Here is a 22,579-nt window from a genome sequence, read left to right as displayed (position 1 = left end):
AAAAGTGTCATGATGACCTCTCTGTTGGCAAAAGAGTCTGGACTAATCCCCCATTCAGGAGGGGCCGCCCAAGAGGAAGGTGACCATAAGGAAAAGATTGAATAACCAGTGAAAGGGTAATGTTCTAAGAAGTGGGGCATGGAATGGTCAGAAGTGTGAACAAGGTAGGGAAAGTAGAAAATCTGAAAAGGCTCACTCTAGGTGTAGTGGGGGAGAGAGGAGGGGGGCAGTGAAGTGAAGTGGAAAGAAGAAAAGAATTTCTGGTCAGGCAAGTATAAGGGAATATCTAAAGCAGCACAAAATGGTATAACTGGAATGAATTTTTTTTATGAATAGGTAGATAGGGCAGAGAGTTAGTTATGGGCATTTCAGTGATTGGGTAGTTGTCAACAATAGTTTGGATATACATCCTGATGTCACAAGCAAAAACTGAAGATATAGAGAAAGCATATGAGGATATTGACTGGGTAATTTGGTTTGTGAAGGGAGATAACAATCAAATAATGTGGATGGAAGGAAAGGAATAGAGGAGAAAGGGTTACAGGAGAACTAGGGTTTGGTAGTAGAAATTAGAGAGGAGAAAGACTAATTGAGTCTCCAGTAAATTTTTGCTCATATAGTGAATACTCTGTTAAACACAGTGTGTTCCAGTTATGTTATGGCCAGGCAGAGATTCTGAAATCAGATACTGTATTACAAGGCATACCCGGGAGCAGACACACTCAGATCACAATTTAGCAGTGATGAAGAGTAGGCTGAAGTTTAAGAGATTAGCCAGGAAGAATAAATATGCAAAAAAGTGAGATGTAAAACTACTAAGTAGGGAAGAGATGCACTTGAAGTTCTCTGAGGCTGTAGGTAATGTGAAAATTAATAGTTTAGTAGGAAGTTCAGTTGAAGAGGAATGGACATCTCTAAAAAGGAAGGTAATAGTAAAGGTAACACAAGTAACAGAAGAAATACTTAATTGACCGATGAAAGAAGGAAATTTAGAAATGTTCAGGAGAATTCAGGAATACAGAAATAAGTTATTTACAGATGAAATAAATAGTAAGTCCAGGAAAGTAAAGGCGCAATGGTTTCTTGAAGAATGTGAAGACATCAAAAATGAAATTTTGTTGAAAGGACTGACTCAGCATATAGAGAAGTAAGAAAAACTGCCAGTGACCCCCCAGGGGGGCCACAATTCTTTTGTGGATACGTGCATGGCAAGCACGGGACCCCGAGCTAGTGCGGCCCTCTTTCCTTTCTGGACTGCATACCTTCCTCTTCCCCATCCCCCCCCCCCCCCCTCACCACTGCCTCTTCCCTTCCCCTTTTCCCCCTATGGGAGTATATTTTGTGCCTACGTCCGGAGACGAACGCTTGTAACTGTAAGACAGTCTCTTCTATGCTGAAAAGTCTCGGTCCTTCCTTTGTCCTTCTCTTTTCCTTGCCTCTTCTCTTCTCTGCTGCTGCATTTGAGACCTCTATTCTTTCCTTTCCTTTCCTTTTCTTTTCTTTGTTCCTCCCTTTCTTTTTTTCCTCCCTGTGCATGTCTGAAGGCCCACGCACGCATACCCATGCGTAGCCGGTAATGGCGTAACGCATAATTCCCTGCCCCGGGTAGACAGGTAGGACACGTATGTACCCCCTGGTAACGGCCAGGCCCAGGGAGGGGTGATTACCCGAGCTGGTACCTTCCGAAATTGCCGATTGGTCCCTCTGTCCATTTCTCAGGAGGTGTGACCTGAGTTGTGAACAATCACCTAAGGCGGAAGTGCCCTCGGAGAGGGCCCCAACAAGGAAGTAGCACGCCATCGGAGACACCGGTAATCATGGGGGATACTTCCACAATGGTTTCCTCATCATCTACTATGTCTGATCACAAGTGAAAGTTAAATGAGTCTCAACCACGGACAATTCTTCCATCAGTGCCACAGTTCCTTGTTGTTTCTCTGTCGGATGAAGGTCAAGACTTCTCCACAGTCAACCCTTTCATTATTCAGAAAGGTGTCGACGCATTTGCAGGTCCTGTAAAGTCTTGTTCCCGATTACAAAATGGCATTTTGTTAGAAGCTGTCAGTGCCCTCCAGACACAAAAATTGCTGCAAACTTCACTGCTACACACCTTCCCTGTCCGGTTGGAAGTGCACTGCACTTTAAATTCATCACATGGGGTGGTTTATGCACACTCCCTCAACAGATTGTCCGAGGAGAAAATTCAAAACTACCTGTCTGGCCAGGGCATAACGGCTGTTCATAGAGTCATTAAAAGGGTTGACAAGGACTTGGTTCCAACCCGTACTATCTTCTTGACATTTGACAAAGTTAAACTTCCATCAAACATTAAAGCAGGCTATGAGATAATTTCAGTTCGGCCCTACATCCCCAACCCTATGTGCTGCTATCGGTGTCAGTGGTTCAATCATACCAGCCAGTCGTGTTCCAATCCAACCAAATGCGTTACGTGTGGCAAGGATGCCCATGAGGCTGCTTGTCCACCTCTATCCCCTCGTTGCACCAACTGTATGGGTGACCTTGTTGCTTCCTCTAGAGATTGCCCCATTTTCAAAGATGAACGGCTTATTCTGGAAATCAGAGTGAAGGAAAAGGTGTCGACATTTGCTGCTCATAAGTTATTCGCCAGTCGAAAGCCCACTGTGCCTCCCGCAACATAACACTGTTCTTGCATCTCATCGGCCTACTAAGGATGCTGCCACACAGACTTGTGATCTCACCTTTACTGCCACAGTCGTCAGATCGACCGTTCAACCTCCCCTCTATCACCTGCTCACTCTACGGCTCACCCTGCGTCGGCTTCTGCTAAATCATGAGCCCCAAAATCAGACACCCGGACTTCCAAAAAAAGAGCCTACTCGTGAAGATTTTTTGCGTACTCCGACTTCACAACCATTGATACCTCCCTCATCTCAATGTCCTGTTTCCAAGAAGGCTAATAAGAAACCCAATTCCTCTCCTTCTTCGCTATGGCGTGTCTCATCTACAGCGCCACCTGGCGGTAACCACCCTTGGCTGTCTTCCATGTCGCCAAGGCGCACTGTTGGCGGCCAATAAACCGGCTGATCGCTGTTGGCAGCAGCTGCTCCCGAACAACCTATGGATCAGGATTTCTGCCTTTGGCTGAATGCCGTTTCACCCTGTCGGCCACCGGCTCTCCGCAGTCGTTGAGTTGAGAGCACCCCTGCAGCATTAGTGCCAATTGGGACGATTTGTCGATCCTCTTACGATCCTATTCGCCGATCATCTTCTGTCTTCAGGAAACAAAGCTGCGTCCCCACGATTGCTTTGTTTTCCCTCATTTTCAGTCAGTCCGATTTGATCTCCCCTCTGTTGATGGCACTCCAGCACATGAAGGACTTGTGATTCTTCTCCATAATACTGTCCATTGTCACTCAATACCCTTAAACAGTTTCTTCCAAGCTGTTGCTGTTCGTCTCTCCCTTTCTGGATACGCATTCTCTCTTCGTACTGTATACATTCCATCATCCACACTGATGGCAAGAGCTGATCTCCTTGGTCAGCTCCCGCCATCCTGTTTGCTGGTTGGGGACTTCAGTGCCTACCACCCACTTTGGGGATCTCTGCGTCCTTGACTGTGAGGCTCCCTATTGATTGATGTGTTCCACCAAGCGGATTTTGTGTGCCTCAACACTGGGGACCCTACATTTTTGTCTGCCTCCATGACAAATTTCTCTCATTTGGATCTTTCGGTCAGTACTGTTCAGCTAGCTCAGCACTTTCAATGGTTCGCTTTTGCTGATACACACTCAAGTGACTATTTTCCACGTGTCTTTCGATTGCAGCCACAACTTCCATCTATATGCCCGAGACGCTGGAAGTTTGCCCAAGCCGATTGGACACTTTTTTTGTCTCTAGTGACATTCGATGACCATCACTTTCGTAGCATCGACAATCAGGACACTCATGTTACAGACGTTATTCTTGAAGCCGCAGAATGTTCAATACTTTGCACCTCCTTGGATTTAGGGTATGCAGGTCGCCCTTCCTCTCTACTACCACCACTGGGAGTGTGCTTCTGTCAACTGCTACATTCTCTTTCATAAATCTTTCTTGACAACTGGGGATATAGCACCACCTTGGCTGCTCCGTGACCTTTGTCAGCTTCCCAAGGATGGTACCCCTTCTCTTGTTTATCGTCGGGCATTTGCTGCTTTATGCGCACAAATGAAGGATGCCACATTTATTTATACTGATGGCTCAAAAACATCATTTGGTGTTGGGAGTGCCTATATTGTTGGTGACACCCCAAATAGATTTTGGCCTCCCGACCAGTGTTCGGTTTTTACTGCAGAGCTTTACACTATTCTCCAGGCTGTCCAATACATCTGTCGCCATCAGCAGATACAGTATATTATATGCTCAGATTCGGTCCGGGCTCTCTCCTCAGTCTCCAAGCGCTCTACCCTGTCCACCTTCTGGTCCACCGGATTCAGGACTGCCTCCACTTGCTCTACTTAGAGGGTGTCTGTGTGGCATTCCTCTGGATACCAGGACACGTTGATATCCGTGGAAACGAGACGACCGATGTAGTGGCCAAGGCTGCAGTCTCTCTTCTTCAGCCTGCTGTTTGCTGATCTACAGAGTGTTTTATGTCGTCGTGTTGCTCTTTTATGTCATGCACATTGGTCTACACTTCCCAATAATAAATTGCGGGATGTGCAAGCTCTTCCCTGTGCTTGAACCTCTTCTTCCAGACCTCGTCGTCGGGAGGAGGTAATTTTAACTAGAGTGCAGATTGGGCACTGTCTTTTTAGCCATCGACATCTTTTAAGTAGTGATCCTCCTCCGCTTTGTCCCCACTGCTCTCAACTGTGCACGGTGAGACACCTTTTACTTGAGTGCCCCTATTTTACTCTGTTAAGCATCTGTCTACAGCTGTCTCCTGATATATCTTCCGTTTTAGCAGATGGCACATGCTCAGCTGTTCGCGTTCTTGAGTGGTTTTCTAAGCTATGCTTCTGTTTTTTAGTTTCCCCACCTTTTGAGTTTTGCTCCCGTTGCTGCTAATTTCCAATTTGGTTTTTTTACCTTTTCCGAAGCTAATGACTGTAGTGAAAAAGCCAATGAAATTAAGAGATATGCCAGTAACATTGAGAGTGCAATGGGAATTTCACTGTTAAATGCAGAGGACGGAGCAGATAGGTGGGAAAAGTACCCTGTGAAGGCTTTTGTGGGGGTGGGGAGTAGTTACCTGATGATGTGATGGAAGAAGAAACAGGAGGTGACAGGGAAGAGAGAGGGTATCCAATTTGACAGGGGAAAAGATAGGGGATCCAGTTCAACAGCGAAGAGGTAGGGGATCCAGTTTGAAAGGATAGCGTTAGGATTCCAGTCTGACAGGGTACTGGTAGGGTACCCCGTATTAAATCAGAATGTTTAGAGCTTTGGATTACTTACGATCAAATAAGGCAGCAGGGTAGGTATCATTCCATTGAAATTTCTAAAGTAATTGGGGAAAATGGCAACAAAACGATTTTTCACATTGGTGTAATAGAATGTATGAGACTGGTGGTGTCCCACCTGACGTGGATAAACATCATCCACACATTTCCGAAGATTGCAAGAAAAGACAACACCAAGAATTATTGCACAATCGGCTTAACAGCTCACGCATCCAAGATGCTGACAAGAATAATATACAGAAGATAGGAAAAGAAAATCAAAGATGTGTTAGCTGATGATCATTTTGGCTTTATGAAAGCCAAGGAACCTGAAAGGCGGTTCTGATCTTGCAGCTGATAATTGAAGCAAGGCTGAAGAAAAATGAATACATGCTCATAGGATTTGGTGACCTAGAAAAATTGTTCTACAGTGTAAAATGGTGCAAGATGTTTGAAATTCTGAGAAAAATAGGGGTAAATTATGGAGAAAGACAGATAATATAAAATTTATACAACAATCAGGAGAGAACAAAAGACCAAGAATGAAGCGATCGGACGAAACAGAGTGTAAGGCGGAAATGTAGTCTTTTCTCTCTACTGTTCAATCTGTACCTTAAAGGAACAGTGATGGATATAAAAGAAAGGTTTAAGAATGGAATTAAAATTCAATGTGAAAGGATATAAATGTCAAGATTTTCAGGTGAAAGTGAGGAAGTATTGAATGCAACGAACAGTATAATTAGTACAAAATATGAGTGTAAGTTGAAGAAAGGCTAAAGTAATGAGGAGTAGCAGAAATGAGAACAGTGAGAAACTTAACGTCAGAATTGAGACTCAAGAAGTAGGCGAAGTCAAGGAATTCTGCTACTTGGGCATAAAATAACCAATGATGAACAGAGCAAGGAGGATATAAAAAGCAGATAGCACTGGGTGGAAGGGCACTCCTGACCCAGAAAAGTCAAGTAGTTTCAAACATAGGACTTAATTTGAGAAAGAAATTTCTGAAAATTTATGTTTGGAGTACTGTAGTGTGTGGGAAAACGAGAACAGAACATAATCAACGCATGTGAAATGCTGTGCTACAGACAAATGTTGAAAATTAGGTTGACTGATAAGGAATGAGGAAGTTCCCTGCAGAATCAGCAAGGAAAACACTGAGAAGGAAACGGGATAGATTAGTAGGACCTCTGTTAAGACACGATACTAGAAGGAGCTATAGTGGGTAAAAACTGTGGAGGAAGACAGAGATTGGAAAAAAAATCCAGCATATAATTGAGGATGTAGGATGCAAATGCGACTCGGAGACAAATAGAATTGGCACAGGAGGAAAACTCGTGGTGGGCCGCATCAACCTGTACACAAGTCTGATGACTCAAAAAACTCATACACTCTCAATCCTCCAACCGACCCCAAGAATCAGCTAAAAAGGAATGCCACCCTTGTTGCTCAGTATCACTCTGGATTGGAACAACTGAACCATGTCCTTTGCCAGGGCTTCGATTACCTCTTGTCCATCCCTGAAGTGAGGGCATCCTACCTGAGATCTTTATTATCCCGCCTGAAGTGCTGTTCAGTTGCTCACCCAACCTATAGAATATCCTAGTCCTTCCTATGCAACTCCCACCCCCAGCCCCTTGCCACAGGGACCATAAAGGAGACCAAGGTGCAAGCCCTGGAAAATTCACCCACCCAGTTCCTCCTACTCTATACATGCACTGGAAAAACATTGCTCTTGACAGTTCTCATTACTTCAAGTTGCAACAGCAGCCTCTTACACATAGCAGACAATATGGTTTTCTGTTCCATCTGGTAAATGTAAGCTATTGCACAATAATAGTATACATATGATTTAGGTTTTCACTTGCTACCACAATGACAGAAAATAAACAAACGCTTAATAATGTATATATAATCACAATAAAGCAAATGTTTTTGATAACAGAGCAAAGAAATTCAGAAAATAAGCCTTTGATGGTGCCTGATATTTTGAAAACGATATGGTACGTAGTTTACAAAATAAGTAATGACCAAGACTGTAACTTTTCGCTCTTATAATGACAATGATGCAACAAATGACAGATGGTCATATCTTTCCACTCACCATTTTAAGGGGACTGTGTGCAATTCCATCCAGCTTCCTATTGTCACTGGAATCAGCGTCAAAATTGTCTTCATGTTCACCTTACAAACACATATCGAATGAATGTCTTTGCCATAGTTTTATGCAAGATTATGCTTTGAGCCAAAACAATATGCATGTTTTCTAACTGGGCTTTACATTTCTAATGCTTTGTAATGGAAATACGTGCTTTTTGCACAATTTTTAGTGACGTTGGAACCCCTGAAAAGTTCACTTTCTTTTAACGATACTACTAACTTTGCTACTGTAGGAAACTCTTTCCTGATGTAGTAAGCATAAATATGCTTGTGGATTGTACCAGTTTTGAAAAAATCCAATTCTGTTGCTGGGTGGGGCTGCTTTTTCTTTTTTCCAGGTGTCACTAAAAATATATTATCTGAACCAGATGGCTCAGAAGTGTTAAGACTCGTGTCTACACCTTTCGACTTCTGTAGTAACAGTTCCTTACTTACTATTGTTTTTGCAGTAGTTCAAGAACTTTTGATGCTCGTATCATAACTTTATCAACAGGAACTGATGGCTGTCTGTGAGTACTTGCGTCTCCTTTATCCTGCTCGTAAAATTCAAGAGTTCTTTGTAGTAACTTCAGCGCCTTATTGTCTAGCGACATGCCTTGATGCAAAGGATTGTCACTAGGTGAATGAAGTTTTTTGGAGTATCAGAATGTTCTAAACCACAGCAAACGAAAGCGCAGCACAAAGCCAGGACACAGTAGAAATGATCACAATGCACGTTGTTTATTTTCTCACCAAACGAAGCCGGCAGTGTGGGAGCTCTGACATCACGACCGGCAGCAAATGCCATGCTGGAACTGATTCACGTTTAGCTTTTCTTGCTTCACTTTTTAACCTGCTCTGCTGCCAACTTGAAATGACAATGCAAAGTTCAACAGCTTGGGTATAGTCCTGTCACAGGCTTATCCTAGCCCATCATCTGACTGAAAAATGAAAAATCGGCACTTTTGTCAGTTATGCGGTATTGTTTCTTCATCGACTATTGTTATAATTTCAAGTTGCACAAATATATTTCAAGGAAGACGCGATAATGAAAGTCACAGATAAAGTAAACAGAGTAAGACGTGTGTACACTTAAACAGTGAAATCATAACTGAGTCCAAGTCTAGCGGCTGCTGGCTTGCCGCGTAGGTGGTGCTGCTGCTGCATGGCTGGCAGACAGCGCCGCATGTAGCATGTAGAGGACGCACGTAACTGCGCGGCAGCACTTTGAAAGATCTGCGACTCACAACAACGATATAGTAGAAAAGATGAGGCACTGAGAACCATAAGGGCCCAAAACACAAAGTTTTGAGAAAAATAGAGGTTTGTGAAAATCGAATTTTTGGACAAACCATCCGTCCCATAGTTTAAATTTGTTTTTTAACTAAGTTTCAACATCCCATATTTCCAAGGAGAAAATAATGTACCCACTTTAAATTATGATGTTTTAATTAATATTTTTATTATTATCATTCATGTAAGTACGAAAATTTCATTTACAGGCTAGTGACAACAGTATGTAAATTGAAGGGAAGGGAAGAAAAAGAAAAGGGAAGCAAGTAACTAATGATATCAGTTACATCGGGACTTTGTACAGAATGAACACTGATGAGTGAAAATACGTGCTGTTTCGGCACTCGGACCTGGTATCTTATTCTTACTAGGCAGTTGCCTTAACCACTGCGCTACCCGGCCACAGTGTTTATTGTAAATTCATGGACTACTTTGGCACGTTCCCAGGTTGCCTTACATTCCCACCTGGCACCACCTATCCACAGTCCCAATCCTTGTCCTCCACACTAAATTTAGATTCCTGCTTTTGGTCAAATGTAAATGTGCAGCCACACTGAATATTATGATGTCATTGCCCATCAAAGCAAATCAGTAATGTGAATGCGTGGCGTCTGTTCTTTCAGACACGTCCAAACAGGCACCACACATTCATATAGTGACAGTAGTGTATTTTTGACAGTTAAAAAGTTTGTAAATATTATGAAAATAGAATCAGAACAAATGAACAAATACTAAATGTGCAAAACATGCGCGCGCAAATCTTTCCTGTTCCACTTGCAAATAGAGCAAGGGAAAAATGACTGTCTGTGTGCCTCCATATGAGCCCTAATTTCTTGTTTCTTATCTTTGTGATTGTTACGTGCAATATATGTTGGCGGCAGTAGATTCGTTCGGTGGGTAGCTTCCAATGCTGATTTTCATTTTCTCAATAGTGTCTTTCTAAAAGAACATTGCCTTCCCTCCAGGGATTCCAGTTGGAGTTCCCGAAGCATCTCCATAACATTTACATGTTATTCGAATGTATCGGTACCAAATCTAGCAGCCTGCCTCTGAATTGCTTCATTGTCTTCCTTCAGTCTGACCTGGTACAGATCACAAACACTTGAACAGTACTCAAGATAAGGTTGCACTAGTGTCCTACATAAGGCCTACTTTATAGGTGAACCACTCTTTTCTAAAATTCTTCCAATAAACTGAAGTCGACCATTCACCTTTCTTATGGCTTTTACTTGCTCGTTCTACCTGATATCACTTTGCAACATCATGCCCAGATGTTTAAACAGCTTGACTGTGTCAAGCAGGACAGTAGTAATACTGTATCCAAACATCACAGGTTTGATCTTCCTACTCATCCGCGTTAACTTACTTTTTTTTTTCCACATTTAGGGCTAGCTACCATTCGTCACACCAACTGGAAATTTTGTCTAAGTCGTCTTGTATCTTCCTACAGTCACTCAACTTTGACACCTTACTGAACACCATGACATCATCAGTAAACAACCACAGATTGCTGCACACCCTGCGAAATCATTTTGCATATAGAGAACAACAGCGGTTCTATCACAGTTCCTTAGGGCACCCCTGACAATACACTAGTCTCCGATGAACACTCGCCATCGAGGACAACATACTGGATTCTACGGGTGGTTATAATTAAACTTTCCCTGTTTAACACATTATAATACAGGAACTAATTACTGTAAAAGCACCAAACTTGGTAGAATTAATGTAAAGGACAAGGGGAAGAGAGATATTGCAGGATCAATTCAATTGAAAAACTTAATGTGCTGGTATGACACATCTTACGATTACATACTGGTACCATTACTGCCACAAAAGGGGCTCAATATGGTGCCCAACAGTGTGCAGAATACTGAAAGTGCAGGATTGCATTCTGCACAGCAAAGCATGTCCGTTGGTATGCTGGCAAACTCTCACAGATATGGTGCACTTCAGATATGTGGATGTTTCCTTGGTAAACAGAGTCCTTCAGGTAGCCCCACAATCAGAAACCACAGGGAGTGTGGCCAGGTGATCATGTTGGCCAAGCAGTTTGATAAGATCAGCTGATAATTCGATAATTTCCAAATGTGTTTTGGAGAAGCAGATGAACTTTGTGACCAATGTGCAGTCAGCCCCCATCATTTATGAAAACTGTTGAGTTCAATGCGTCTCTCTCCTGTAGGGCGGGTATGACATGCTGGCAAAGCATATTGCAGTAATGCTGGCCAGTCACACTGCATGTCTGTGGTCCTTCATGCCAACCTGTTCAAAAAAATAATGGGGCAGTGACGAACATAGCCATGAAGCCACACCATACACTGACACATTCATCATACAGAGGAACTTCATGCACAATCATTGGAGGTGAAGATCCCCACACTTGGCAATACTGTGTGTTCACCTCACCCGTCAGAGAAAAACGAGCTTCATATATCCATTGTAAGGTCCAAGGCCACCTCTCGTCTATTTCAGTCTGTGCAAGAAAGTGGAGAGCAAAGTCAACACATTGTTCTGCATCTGGATCTTGTACGGGTATCATTTGAGAATGGTTTGAAGCACCTTCTGTGCAGTGGACCATGGGGTGTTCAACTGTCGTGACACAGCACACACACTGCCTGATGATAGGGAACTGTGCGCAGTGTTGTCTATCATAGGAATGGTGACTTCTTCAACCACTTACGGTGCAACCAGTCGTCAGCGTCTTCCCGGAACGATGCCCAGTTCTCCAGTTCACTTGAACTTCATCATCATGCTCCACACAGCAGGCGGAGAAAGAGGACCCTTCCACAATCCTTTCAGCCAGTGGCATTCTCGAAGTGCAGCTGCAGCATTAATGTTATTTTGATAATAGGGCTTCACCACTAATGCCCTACTCCTTTTGTCCAAGCTCATTTTGACACGTCAACAAGTGCTCTGCGACTGATCAGGTGTGTGAGACTATGAATCACAATGACAGATCAAGGCACCTGATGGCCATAGTTGTAACTGGACCGTGGTGCTGTGACAATTGGAAATCGTGCACACCACACTCTGGGCTACTAAGTTTGGTACTCATACGGTAATTAGTTTCCATGTTATGAAGTGTTAAATAGGGAAAGTTTAATTATAACCACTCGGTATTATGTAAGAAGTCTTTGAGCCACTCGCATATCTGTGAACTTATTCCATGTGCTCATACCTTTGTTAACAACCTGTGACAGTGTCAGATGCTTTTTGGAAATCTAGAAATATGCCCTTCATCCATAGTTCTCAGTATACAATGTGAGAAAAGGTCAAGCTGAGTTTCACACCAGTGAGGCTTTCTAAAGCCCTGCTGATTTGTGGACATAAACTTTTCAGACTCGAGAGTTTATTAAATTCGAATTGAGAATATGTTCAAGTATTCTGCTGCAAAAATATGTTAGGGATATTGGTCTGTAATTTTGCAGGTCCATTTTTTTACCCTTCGTATATACTTTAGTCACCTGTGATTTTTTTTTTTTTTTTTTTTTTTTTTTTTTTTTTTTTTTTTTCCCCCCTCTCCATTCACGATAATTTCAAGTTAGGAAAGGGGCCAATGATGTAGAGTAAAATTGAACTGGGATTCCATCTGGACCTGGTGATTTATTTGCTTTCAAGCCTTTCAGTTGTTTCTTTATGCCAGATATGCTTATCACTATGTCTTCCGTACGGGAGTCTGTCCGATGGTCAAATGATGGTATGTTTGTATGATTCTCCCGTGTGAATGGTTTCTTGAATGTGAAATTTAAAACTTCAGCTTTCGTTTTGCTATCTTCAGCTGCCACATGAGACATGCCAACAAGGGACTGAATGGAAGCCTTAGACCTGCTTAGCGATTTTACACAATAGCAGAATTTTCTTGGTTCCCTACCAGATCTTTTGCTAAGGTGTGACAGTGGTAGTTTGTTGTATGTTTTGCACATGGATCTTTTCACAGGCGTCCAAATCTCTACTAACCTTTGCTTGTTGTCATTTGTGCATCCCCTTTTGAACCAAGAGTGCATCTTCAGACCATAATTTACAATCTGTGTAAACTATGCCTTTAATTCTGTACATCCATCTTACTGGAACTAATGATGACAGTTCCCTGTCCAAGTGAGATGCTCATAACTGCTAATCTGCTCTATCTAGGGAAATGCTCACGTAGCCTTGTTGACTGATTTATTAACTTCTGTAATTATAGTTGCCTTAGTAACATCGTGATTGCTAATCCTTGTTTCTGTATGGACAATGTCGATAAGGTCTGGCCTGTTTGTAGCTACGAGATAGCTGCTCGAGACAATTTTCAGAAAATGGGTTCAGAAGTGTTTTGCATGACTGACTTTCTGGACCCTGCCCCCCCCCCCCCCCCCCAATGAATCCATACATACATCAGTCTGTACTCAACAGATTAAGGTCACCTCCAAGTAATATTGCATGATCTGGTTATTTAAGTGCTATTGACCATACACTATCTGAATCACTCTAGAACTGTCACACAGAATCGGTTGGCCCGTAAAATCCTCCAACAATTAACTTGGTTCACCTACATCTGTTATACACAACCAGATGACTTCACTGTCACACTCAGCTTTGATCTCAATAGAGACAATACTTCTGTCAAATGCAATGAACACTCTCTCTCTTGTGGTTTCTAATCTCTCTCTCTGATGTATGGTCCACAACTCATTAAATATCTCAGAGCTTTTCACTTCAGGTTTCAGCCAGTTATCAGTGCCAAGAATAATTTGAGTGTGAGAATGGAACTTTATTACAGATTCTTAGACAGTTTACTGATAAAATTGTGATAGTCGAAGTGTCTTTATTCTGAATGCCGTTCAGTCCTAAGCTGCATATCAACTGCCAAGTGTCCATCAGAGCACCTCAAACTACCGCCTAGTCTAAAAACCCTTACCTTCACTCCACAAGTATTATGCTACCCAATAGCTGATTCTTTTGTGTAGTGCAACTCTGGCCTATCAAGAGTATTCCTAGAAATCCCGAGACGATAACAAAGGTCTAGTAATCTGCAGCAAAGACCATCACAGACATGATGAATAACCCAATCCACCCTGAGAACCATGCTGCAATTTATTAGCTCTGCTTGCATCCTGCGCATGACACCAGCAGTCATCTTCACCTCCGCCAGACAACTGTATGAAATGAGGATCACCTCAGAATGACAGACGTCGTTGGTGCTGATGTGAGTCACAAACTCCAGATGACGGCACCCTGCACGCTCGATATCCACAAGCAAGGCCTGAGTGTACATCGGCCTTCTTTCTGGCCCTGAATGCTATCTGCCTAATGGGTTCCATGACACGCCTAACATAGAAGCTCACAGTGAATAGTAAAGCCCTCCCCTCATGTGTCTGCTGGGACCCTGCTGAAGGAGCGGCCACCTGTCCACTCACAGGGTGAGTAGCTGAGGCCAGGCAGCAAGTCACCACATTGCCCCTCTTCCTCAAGCAATGCGAATGTGTTACCACTCGCCCTGTTGTGAGGGCGGATCCAATGCATCAGGTGCTGTAGGAAGTGCCTTGGAAGCAGAGCCTGTAGACGAAACAAGCAACACCTGAGGTGTCCCATTTGGTGTGCCAGATTCTGTGCCACTTCTGCACACAAGGCAGCAGCCTGAAGGTGATTGACCATAGCCAAAAATGCTTTTAGCTGTTCTCCAACTGTGGTCAGCTCCTCCAGTATCTGCACACAGCACACACACACATCCTAGCAAGACTGAGTGAAGTAGTCAACCATAAAAGCAGACAATTGTCGATATGCAATTTGCTGCCCTCCTGATTTGTCACCAATGGATGCTGATGTGTTAATGAGTTACGTAGCTGGCTGTTCAATGAGCAAATGTTGTGTTACGGACTGAATGAATTTACACTTACAAAATGCGAGATTAAACCTCTTAAACAGAGAAACACACACAAAATTTAAGAAATATATTACAAAGAAAGCGTAGAAAGAGATGAAAACTTAACTTGTTACTCTGTAGTTGTACTCTTATATCAGTTAAGGGTTGGAGCCTTCCAAGTATGTATTTTGGCACTGGATTTTGTAAGATGTCTATGTATTCTGGGGAAATGATAAACTGTCGTTTTCCTCGATGTGACATGCAGAAAATGGTGGCCTCCCAAGACAACAATGAAGAATGTTACTTTCAACAACAGATCCTGGCAACCTGTTGATAACTTCATCAAAGTAAAATTTTTGAAATGTACGTTGTTACAATATACATCAACTTTTGGTTTTGTATAGACTTAATTAACACTTTATAGGTTCTAAAATCCTCAGTGTCCATTTTGCAGACTATGAAAGGTTTCATTCACTAGCCTTGATTTCTTTAAGACTGCACCACTATGCCTCCAATCACAAAGTGCTACTACATATGTGGTGTAGATGCTACACTTTGTTGGCAATCCTAGGTAACAATTGATCAGCACAGGGCAACAAAATTATGTTTTATGCCCATTTGGAGGTGAATATCGGAGAAATTGGCGAGATGAGTTTTCATGTATGTTCATTTATCTAATGCGAGCTTAGTGAACTGGCAAAGCTGGTACACCATAAGATGAACAGATACCAGGAGGGAGCATTCATGCTAAAATTTCAAAATTGACAATGGTGTGACTGGCCCTTGTGAATCTCAGTACTTCATATATAATAAATTATAAAATAATTTAAGGCAAGAAAGAAACAGTTTCTAGTTATCATTGGCCCACATATTTTGCAATGTGTGGAAGAGTCAAATTGATATTGTCTGGTGCATGCTAAGTGGCACAAGAGAATTCTTAATCATTTTTATAACAGTTTGACTTAAGTTTATAATAGTAAGTTTCAAGACCTTTTTTGTCTGTTCCGCAACTCCTAAAGGTTTGTAATTCATATGAAGTTTTCCTCTCTTAAAGGAAGTAAATGGTATTTTGCTTCTTGAGAGGGATGTAAATTTAAATGGTGGAATTGTCCAACATGTTAATACACGCAAAAGCTTTTCTGACTGCACGTGATAAGTTCTTATTGTAAACTATTGTCTTGTTACAGGAGCAAGAGAAAGTGGCAAAATTCTTCTCTAGTAACTACAAGAAAGATATGTTAGAAAAAGAATTGAGTTTGAAAGGATGGAACTGGGGTACAGCAAAATTTTCTGGTGCAGTATTAAGCTTTGATGTGGGAAGTAACACTGCATTTGAGATACCACTGAACAACGTATCCCAATGTACAACTGGTAAAAACGAAGTCACTCTAGAATTTCATCAGGTATTTCTATCATACTTTTATTATTGGTAATCTATCATGAAATTATTATGCTTTATAAAAATAATGAAATCAAGAGAGAAGTCATTTTCACATTGTTATTTTAGACAATATTTCACCAATGCCTATAAGTTTTCATTATAATTTTCACTTATGGTTTTGGATTATGTTGAAATTCCACATTAGTTTTTTTACAGGTCACGTATTTTTAATATCATGCAACAATTTTAGTACTGTGTTTGTTCTATGTCTGTGGATTATATCACTGTTGTAAGTCCCTCACAACCCTTGTTCTGAAAATTCCTTTAACTATTTGTTGTTACTGGTGTATGCACATGCATCATGCAAGTAATACACTTAATTACAGATGTGTTCCTCTACTAAGAGTTTATAGATAATACCACAAATATTGTACATGAGTCATTCCATGTCAACTTAGGCATTCCTGCTGAGCTGTCATGGATTTTGTTGAAATTATATGTGAACATTCACACGATCCCAATGAACATTTATAATGTTTAACATTTGTTGAAGCAATACTAGCCAGGATATAGTAACTTGTTTGACTCCACATGTGAATTTGCACAGAGCAAATGTGAATTTCTGATGGTTTTGAGCTGTTATATCTCGGACAATATTTTGTGGAAGGGAATGCAATTTGACCGTCTTGTATAACTTACTGCATTGTTTTAAGAAGAGTAATAAAAGAATTTTACTACCCATATTCAACCAGAAAATGTTTGGCAAAATTGCCCAAAATATTTCAGAGTTTAGCTTCTTATAACTCAGGGACTAAGGGTATGACGAATGTGAAACTTGGCTTGTAACCTACAGTGTGTATACGACGCAGGACAATCGGAAGGTGTGGGAGAAACCCGGAAATTTTTTCATCTGGGAGAAAACCGGGAAAACCCTGGGAACTTTTTGCTGTTTTAGTTTTCAGTTAATTTTTTGCGATTTTGACTGGTAAGCATCGATACTCTAACAAAGGATATTACTGTATCCCACTACTGCAGAATAATACTGCAGCATTAAAACATGAAAGAGAGAAAAACGAAAATAAAACTTAGATTGCAAAGGAACTGCGCCACATCAAATAACACAGTGCACGTACAAGCGTCTGCCAACAGCAAAATTTGTCAAAGGCTTTAGGAAGACTATGTAATGCTTCACAACTACAAATTGTCTCAGATGAGCGTTACGACACAACTGTATTCATTAGATTCATTTAAGCAGTTACAAGCGGGCTCATGCACACGCGCAGTTGAGTTGAGTCACATATGAGGAATACCTTCTCCTGCTTCTGGCTACAGAAATGTGGCTGTTAACTGCGTAAGCAGCAGTAGCAGCAACCAGCCACATGGGCTACCAGGAAAAATTTTACTGACGCACGTGCACGGCTGGCCCGTATCTAATGGGGGATTGGGGGGGGGGGGGGCTGCAAACCGAGGTATCTGAACCTGGCGGTATTTTCGAGGGGGAGGGGACAAATCTATATTCTTGAGGGGAAAAAACCTTGTTTCAAAAAGCATCTAGCATCCAGCACGTCGGTCTATTGATTATTCGTATGATTTTGAAATGCACCTCTTCTGGTTTATGGACATTTTTGAACACATTCTAAATTGATTTCTGAACAAATTATAAGTTGATTTTTGAATGTGTGTATAGAGTATGTGATGTCTCTGCCATGGGAATCCTCGTTGCTCTATGGAACTCAAACATGTATATTTTGCAATGGATGCCATCATACTATTTCAGGACAGTGGAAATTAAAATATCCTGTTGTGCCTCTCCTGCTCCCAGTTGGCCGGTAATAACTTGCTCTTCTGTGTGACATAAAATTTAATATAGGATACCTCAAACGAGTAAAGACAAGAGACAGGCAAGGCAGTACACATTTCTTCAATCCTTATGTCCTAGTGATTTTTCTCTCTAACCTTGCTGCAGCTTTACATGGTGTGCTTTCCTTTCTGCGAAAGAATTACTACCTCGTCAAAGTTCATAAAGTGTTATGCTACATGAAATATCAAAATGTTGTCATCTGTGGTGTCACCACAACTGTTCACTGCATTTCGAGTGCACATTTTCATCCTCTAGCAATTATGGCATTATGCCATAATAAAGAACCAAATATGAAATAACACAGTACTGGTACTCCAAGAAAATTTACGTCCCAAAAAGCTTAATACGAGGTCGAGGCCTACATCATTGGGAATCTGTACATATGAATGTGCGCTTTAAGGCACACCATGCATTTTAGTATTGTTCACGAAATCCTGACACTCTTGGAGTAATCTCTGATGTCTTGTTTCTTTTATGACATAATGAAAGAAAGATCTTTTAATGTTTCACGTGTATGAACATACGGACTTCCTACGTCACTGTAGCTGCACAAGTGCTGTGGTGCCTCTTATCTGGCGCTCTCTGGCAACTGCTGAAATGAATCTATTTCTAACAGGTCATGGGAAAATATTGCGAATTGTGGTTCGAAAAGCATTATTTTCCAAGTAAATTTCCTTTTACACAAGATGGACTATGTGCGAGAATGTATGATGAATTTCTTAAATCACAGAGCATTTGCTCTCATTTAAAAATCAACTCTTTGATGATGAGCCATTTAGAAGAATTTTGAGCTCAGAAGATCAGAGATTTATGTCGGTATTAAAAATTTTACTGGCATTTTTTTGTGATGTATCTTAAAATGTAACATGTGCTAAATAGATCAACATTATATGTGAAAGCTTATCTTATCTTGTAGCTTATTAATCTTAGAGACAAATATTATATGCGAAAGCTTTGCTTTTCTTGTAGCAACAGTATGTATAGTAGCTTAAACCATTGACTTTTCCTGTTGGTGGAATTCGAATTTATACTAATGTAATGGAAGATATGCAGCGTACGTGATTCTGCATATCAAAGATCTTTCCAAAAAGAGTTTTTTCCCCGGTGTTTAGTTTTCTATAGTGCCGAGAAATTCTATGCTGCTGTATAAAACCATATCCATTGAAAGGATGGATAAGTTTTACAGTTCCGACGGAAAGTACACTGTCACTTTACATGGAAAAAGTGTATTTTCACCCGGGAGAAAATGTATTTTTAACCGGGAAATCCGGGATGTTTTTTTCCTTGCCCATTTATACACCCTGAACCTAAAAGCTCAAGGTTCTGATATATAAACTTTCATTTATCTTCCACTTTCCACTACTGAAAAAGTGCAAAGTTAAAGGTTTTGTAAAAAGGTAAAAAATGTTATATATTCTGCCTGATAGTGCAAAAACTGTGTTCCATAAAACTTTCCAAACTGGGCTTATTAGGAAGACCATGCTTTTATTAGCCTTGATTAGCTTTGATTATCCAATGCAGGCTAATAATGCTAGTTAATTTCAGTCAAAGTTGGGTGTGAAAATTACAGCACGAAAAAAATATAAACTTTGGATTCTTATATCTCGTAGAGTAAGTGTATCTGAACATGAAATTTAGTATGCAATAGGTCTGTAGCAAAAGGATGTTGTTGTTGTTGTTGTGGTCTTCAGTCCTGAAACTGGTTTGATGCAGCTCTCCATGCTACTCTATCCTGTGCAAGCTTCATCATCTCCCAGTACCTACTGCAACCTACATCCTTCTGAATCTGCTTAGTGTAGTCATCTCTTGGTCTCCCTCTACGATTTTTACCCTCCACGCTACCCTCCAATACTAAATTGGTGATCCCTTGATGCCTCAGAACATGTCCTAACAACCAATCCCTTCTTCTGGTCAAGTTGTGCCACAAACTTCTCTTCTCCCCAATCCGATTCAATACTTCCTCATTAGTTATGTGATCTACCCATCTAATCTTCAGCATTCTTCTGTAGCACCACATTTCAAAAGCTTCTATTCTCTTCTTGTCCAAATTATTTATCGTCCATAATTCACTTCCATACATGGCTACACTCCATACAAATACTTTCAGAAATGACTTCCTGACACTTAAATCTGTACTCGATGTTAACTAACTTCTCTTCTTCAGAAACGATTTTCTTGCTATTGCCAGTCTACATTTTATATCCACTCTACTTCGACCATCATCAGTTATTTTGCTCCCCAAATAGCAAAACTCCTTTACTACTTTAAGTGTCTCACTTCCTAATCTAATTCCCTCAGCATCACCCCACTTAATTCGACTACATTCCATTATCCTCGTTTTGCTTTTGTTGATGGTCATCTTATATCCTCCTTTCAATACACTATCCATTCTGTTCAACTGTTCTTCCAAGTCCTTTGCTGTGTCTGACAGAATTACGATGTCATCGGCGAACCTCAAAGTTTTTATTTCTTCTGCATGGATTTTAATACCAACTCTAAATTTTTCTTTTGTTTCCTTTACTGCTTGCTCAGTATACAGATTGAATAACATCGGGGATAGACTACAGCCCTGTCTCACTCCCTTCCCAACCACTGCTTCCCTTTCCTGTCCCTCGACTCTTATAATTGCCATCTGGTTTCTGTACAAATTGTAAATAGCCTTTCGCTCCCTGTATTTTACCCTGCCACCTTTAGAATTTGATAGAGAGTATTCCAGTCAACATTGTCAAAAGCTTTCTCTAAGTCTACAAATGCAAGAAACGTAGGTTTGCCTTTCCTTAATCTTTCTTCTAAGATAAGTCGTAGGGTCAATATTGCCTCACGTGTTCCAACATTTCTACGGAATCCAAACTGATCTTCCCCGAGGTCGGCTTCTACTAGTTTTTCCATTCGTCTGTAAAGAACTCGCGTTAGTATTTTGCAGCTGTGACTTATTAAACTGATAGTTCGGTAATTTTCACATCTGTCAACACCTGCTTTCTTTGGGATTGGAATTATTACATTCTTCTTGAAGTCTGAGGGTATTTTGCCTGTCTCATACATCTTGCTCACCAGATGGTAGAGTTTTGTCAGGACTGGCTCTCCCAAGGCCGTCAGTAGTTCCAATGGAATGTTGTCTACTCCAGGGGCCTTGTTTTGACTCAGGTCTTTCAGTACTTTGCCAAACTCTTCACGCAGTATCGTATCTCCCATTTCATCTTAATCTACATCCTCTTCCATTTCCATAATATTGTCCTAAAGTACACCGCCCTCGTATAGACCCTCTATATACTCCTTCCACCTTTCTGCTTTCCCTTCTTTGCTTAGAACTGGGTTTCCATCTGAGCTCTTGATATTCATACAAGTGGTCCTCTTTTCTCCAAAGGTCTCTTTAATTTTCCTGTAGGCAGTATCTATCTTACCCCTAGTGAGACAAGCCACTACATCCTTACATTTGTTCTCTAGCCATCCCTGCTTAGCCATTTTGCACATCCTGTCGATGTCATTTTTGAGACATTTGTATTCCTTTTTGCCTGCTTCATTTACTGCATTTTTATATTTTCTCCTTTCATCAATTAAATTCAATATTTCTTCTGTTACCCAAGGATTTCTACTAGCCATCGTCTTTTTACCTACTTGATCCTCTGCTGCCTTCACTACTTCATCCCTCAAAGCTACCCATTCTTCTTCTGTTGTATTTCTTTCCCCCATTCCTGTCAATTGCTCCCTTATGCTCTCCTTGAAACTCCTTACAACCTCTGGTTCTTTTAGTTTATCCAGGTCCCATCTCCTTAAATTCCCACCTTTTTGCAGTTTCTTCAGTTTTAATCTACAGGTGATAACCAACAGATTGTGGTCAGAGTCCACATCGGCCACTGCAAATGTCTTACAATTTAAAACCTGGTTCCTAAATCTCTGTCGTACCATTATATAATCTATCTGAAACCTGTCAGTATCTCCATGCTACTTCCATGTATACAGCCTTCTTTTATGATTCTTGAACCAAGTGTTACCTATGATTAAGTTGCGCTCTGTGCAAAATTCTACCAGGCAGCTTCCTCTTTCATTTCTTTGCCCCAGTCCGTATTCACCTACTACGTTTCCTTCTCTCCCTTTTCCTACTACCGAATTCCAGTCACCCATGACTATTAAATTTTCGTCACCCTTCACTATCTGAATAATTTCTTTTATTTGATCATACATTTCTTCAATTTCTTCGTCACCTGCAGAGCTAGTTGGCATATAAACTTTTACTACTGTAGTAGGTGTGGGCTTCGTATCTATCTTGGCCACAATAATGCATTCACTATGCTGTTTATAGTAGCTTACCCGCATTCCTATTTTCCTATTCATTATTAAACCTACTCCTGTATTACCCCTATTTGATTTTGTGTTTATAACCCTGTAGGCCTACAAAATTTCATTCATCTACTATCTTCCGATTATCTGCAAATTCATCAAAAAGACGATTTTTGTGAGGATGTGAAAATAGGGTGTATTGGACACTTCTGTTACAAATACCATTTTCTGCTAAAGTTTCAAAACCAGTGTCTTTCAAGACATGTTTTAAGCCTTCCCCCCTCCCCCCCCCCCCTCTCCCAAGCCCCACTCTCCTCCTCCTGCCCCCAGAACAGCGAGTTTCATTTCCAACATGGGCCAACAGTGCTACACAAATTGAGGCA

At 41.1% G+C, this 22,579-nt stretch overlaps 1 protein-coding gene across 1 annotated transcript in view; it reads left to right on the top strand.

Moving 5' to 3' along the window:
• Window positions 1-22,579, top strand: part of LOC126350318 (FACT complex subunit Ssrp1) — a 90,235-nt gene that overhangs the window by 14,718 nt on the left and 52,938 nt on the right. Inside the window, exon 3 of the mRNA XM_050002505.1 lies at window positions 15,864-16,079. Within this exon, the coding sequence (XP_049858462.1) occupies window positions 15,864-16,079 (216 nt within the window). The remainder of the gene's footprint in view (window positions 1-15,863; window positions 16,080-22,579) is intronic.

This window comes from Schistocerca gregaria, chromosome 1 (assembly GCF_023897955.1).
Source record: "Schistocerca gregaria isolate iqSchGreg1 chromosome 1, iqSchGreg1.2, whole genome shotgun sequence".
Lineage (NCBI taxonomy): Eukaryota > Metazoa > Arthropoda > Insecta > Orthoptera > Acrididae > Schistocerca > Schistocerca gregaria.
Note: the sequence above shows the minus strand (reverse complement) of the source record. Positions and strands in the feature narration are given on the sequence as shown.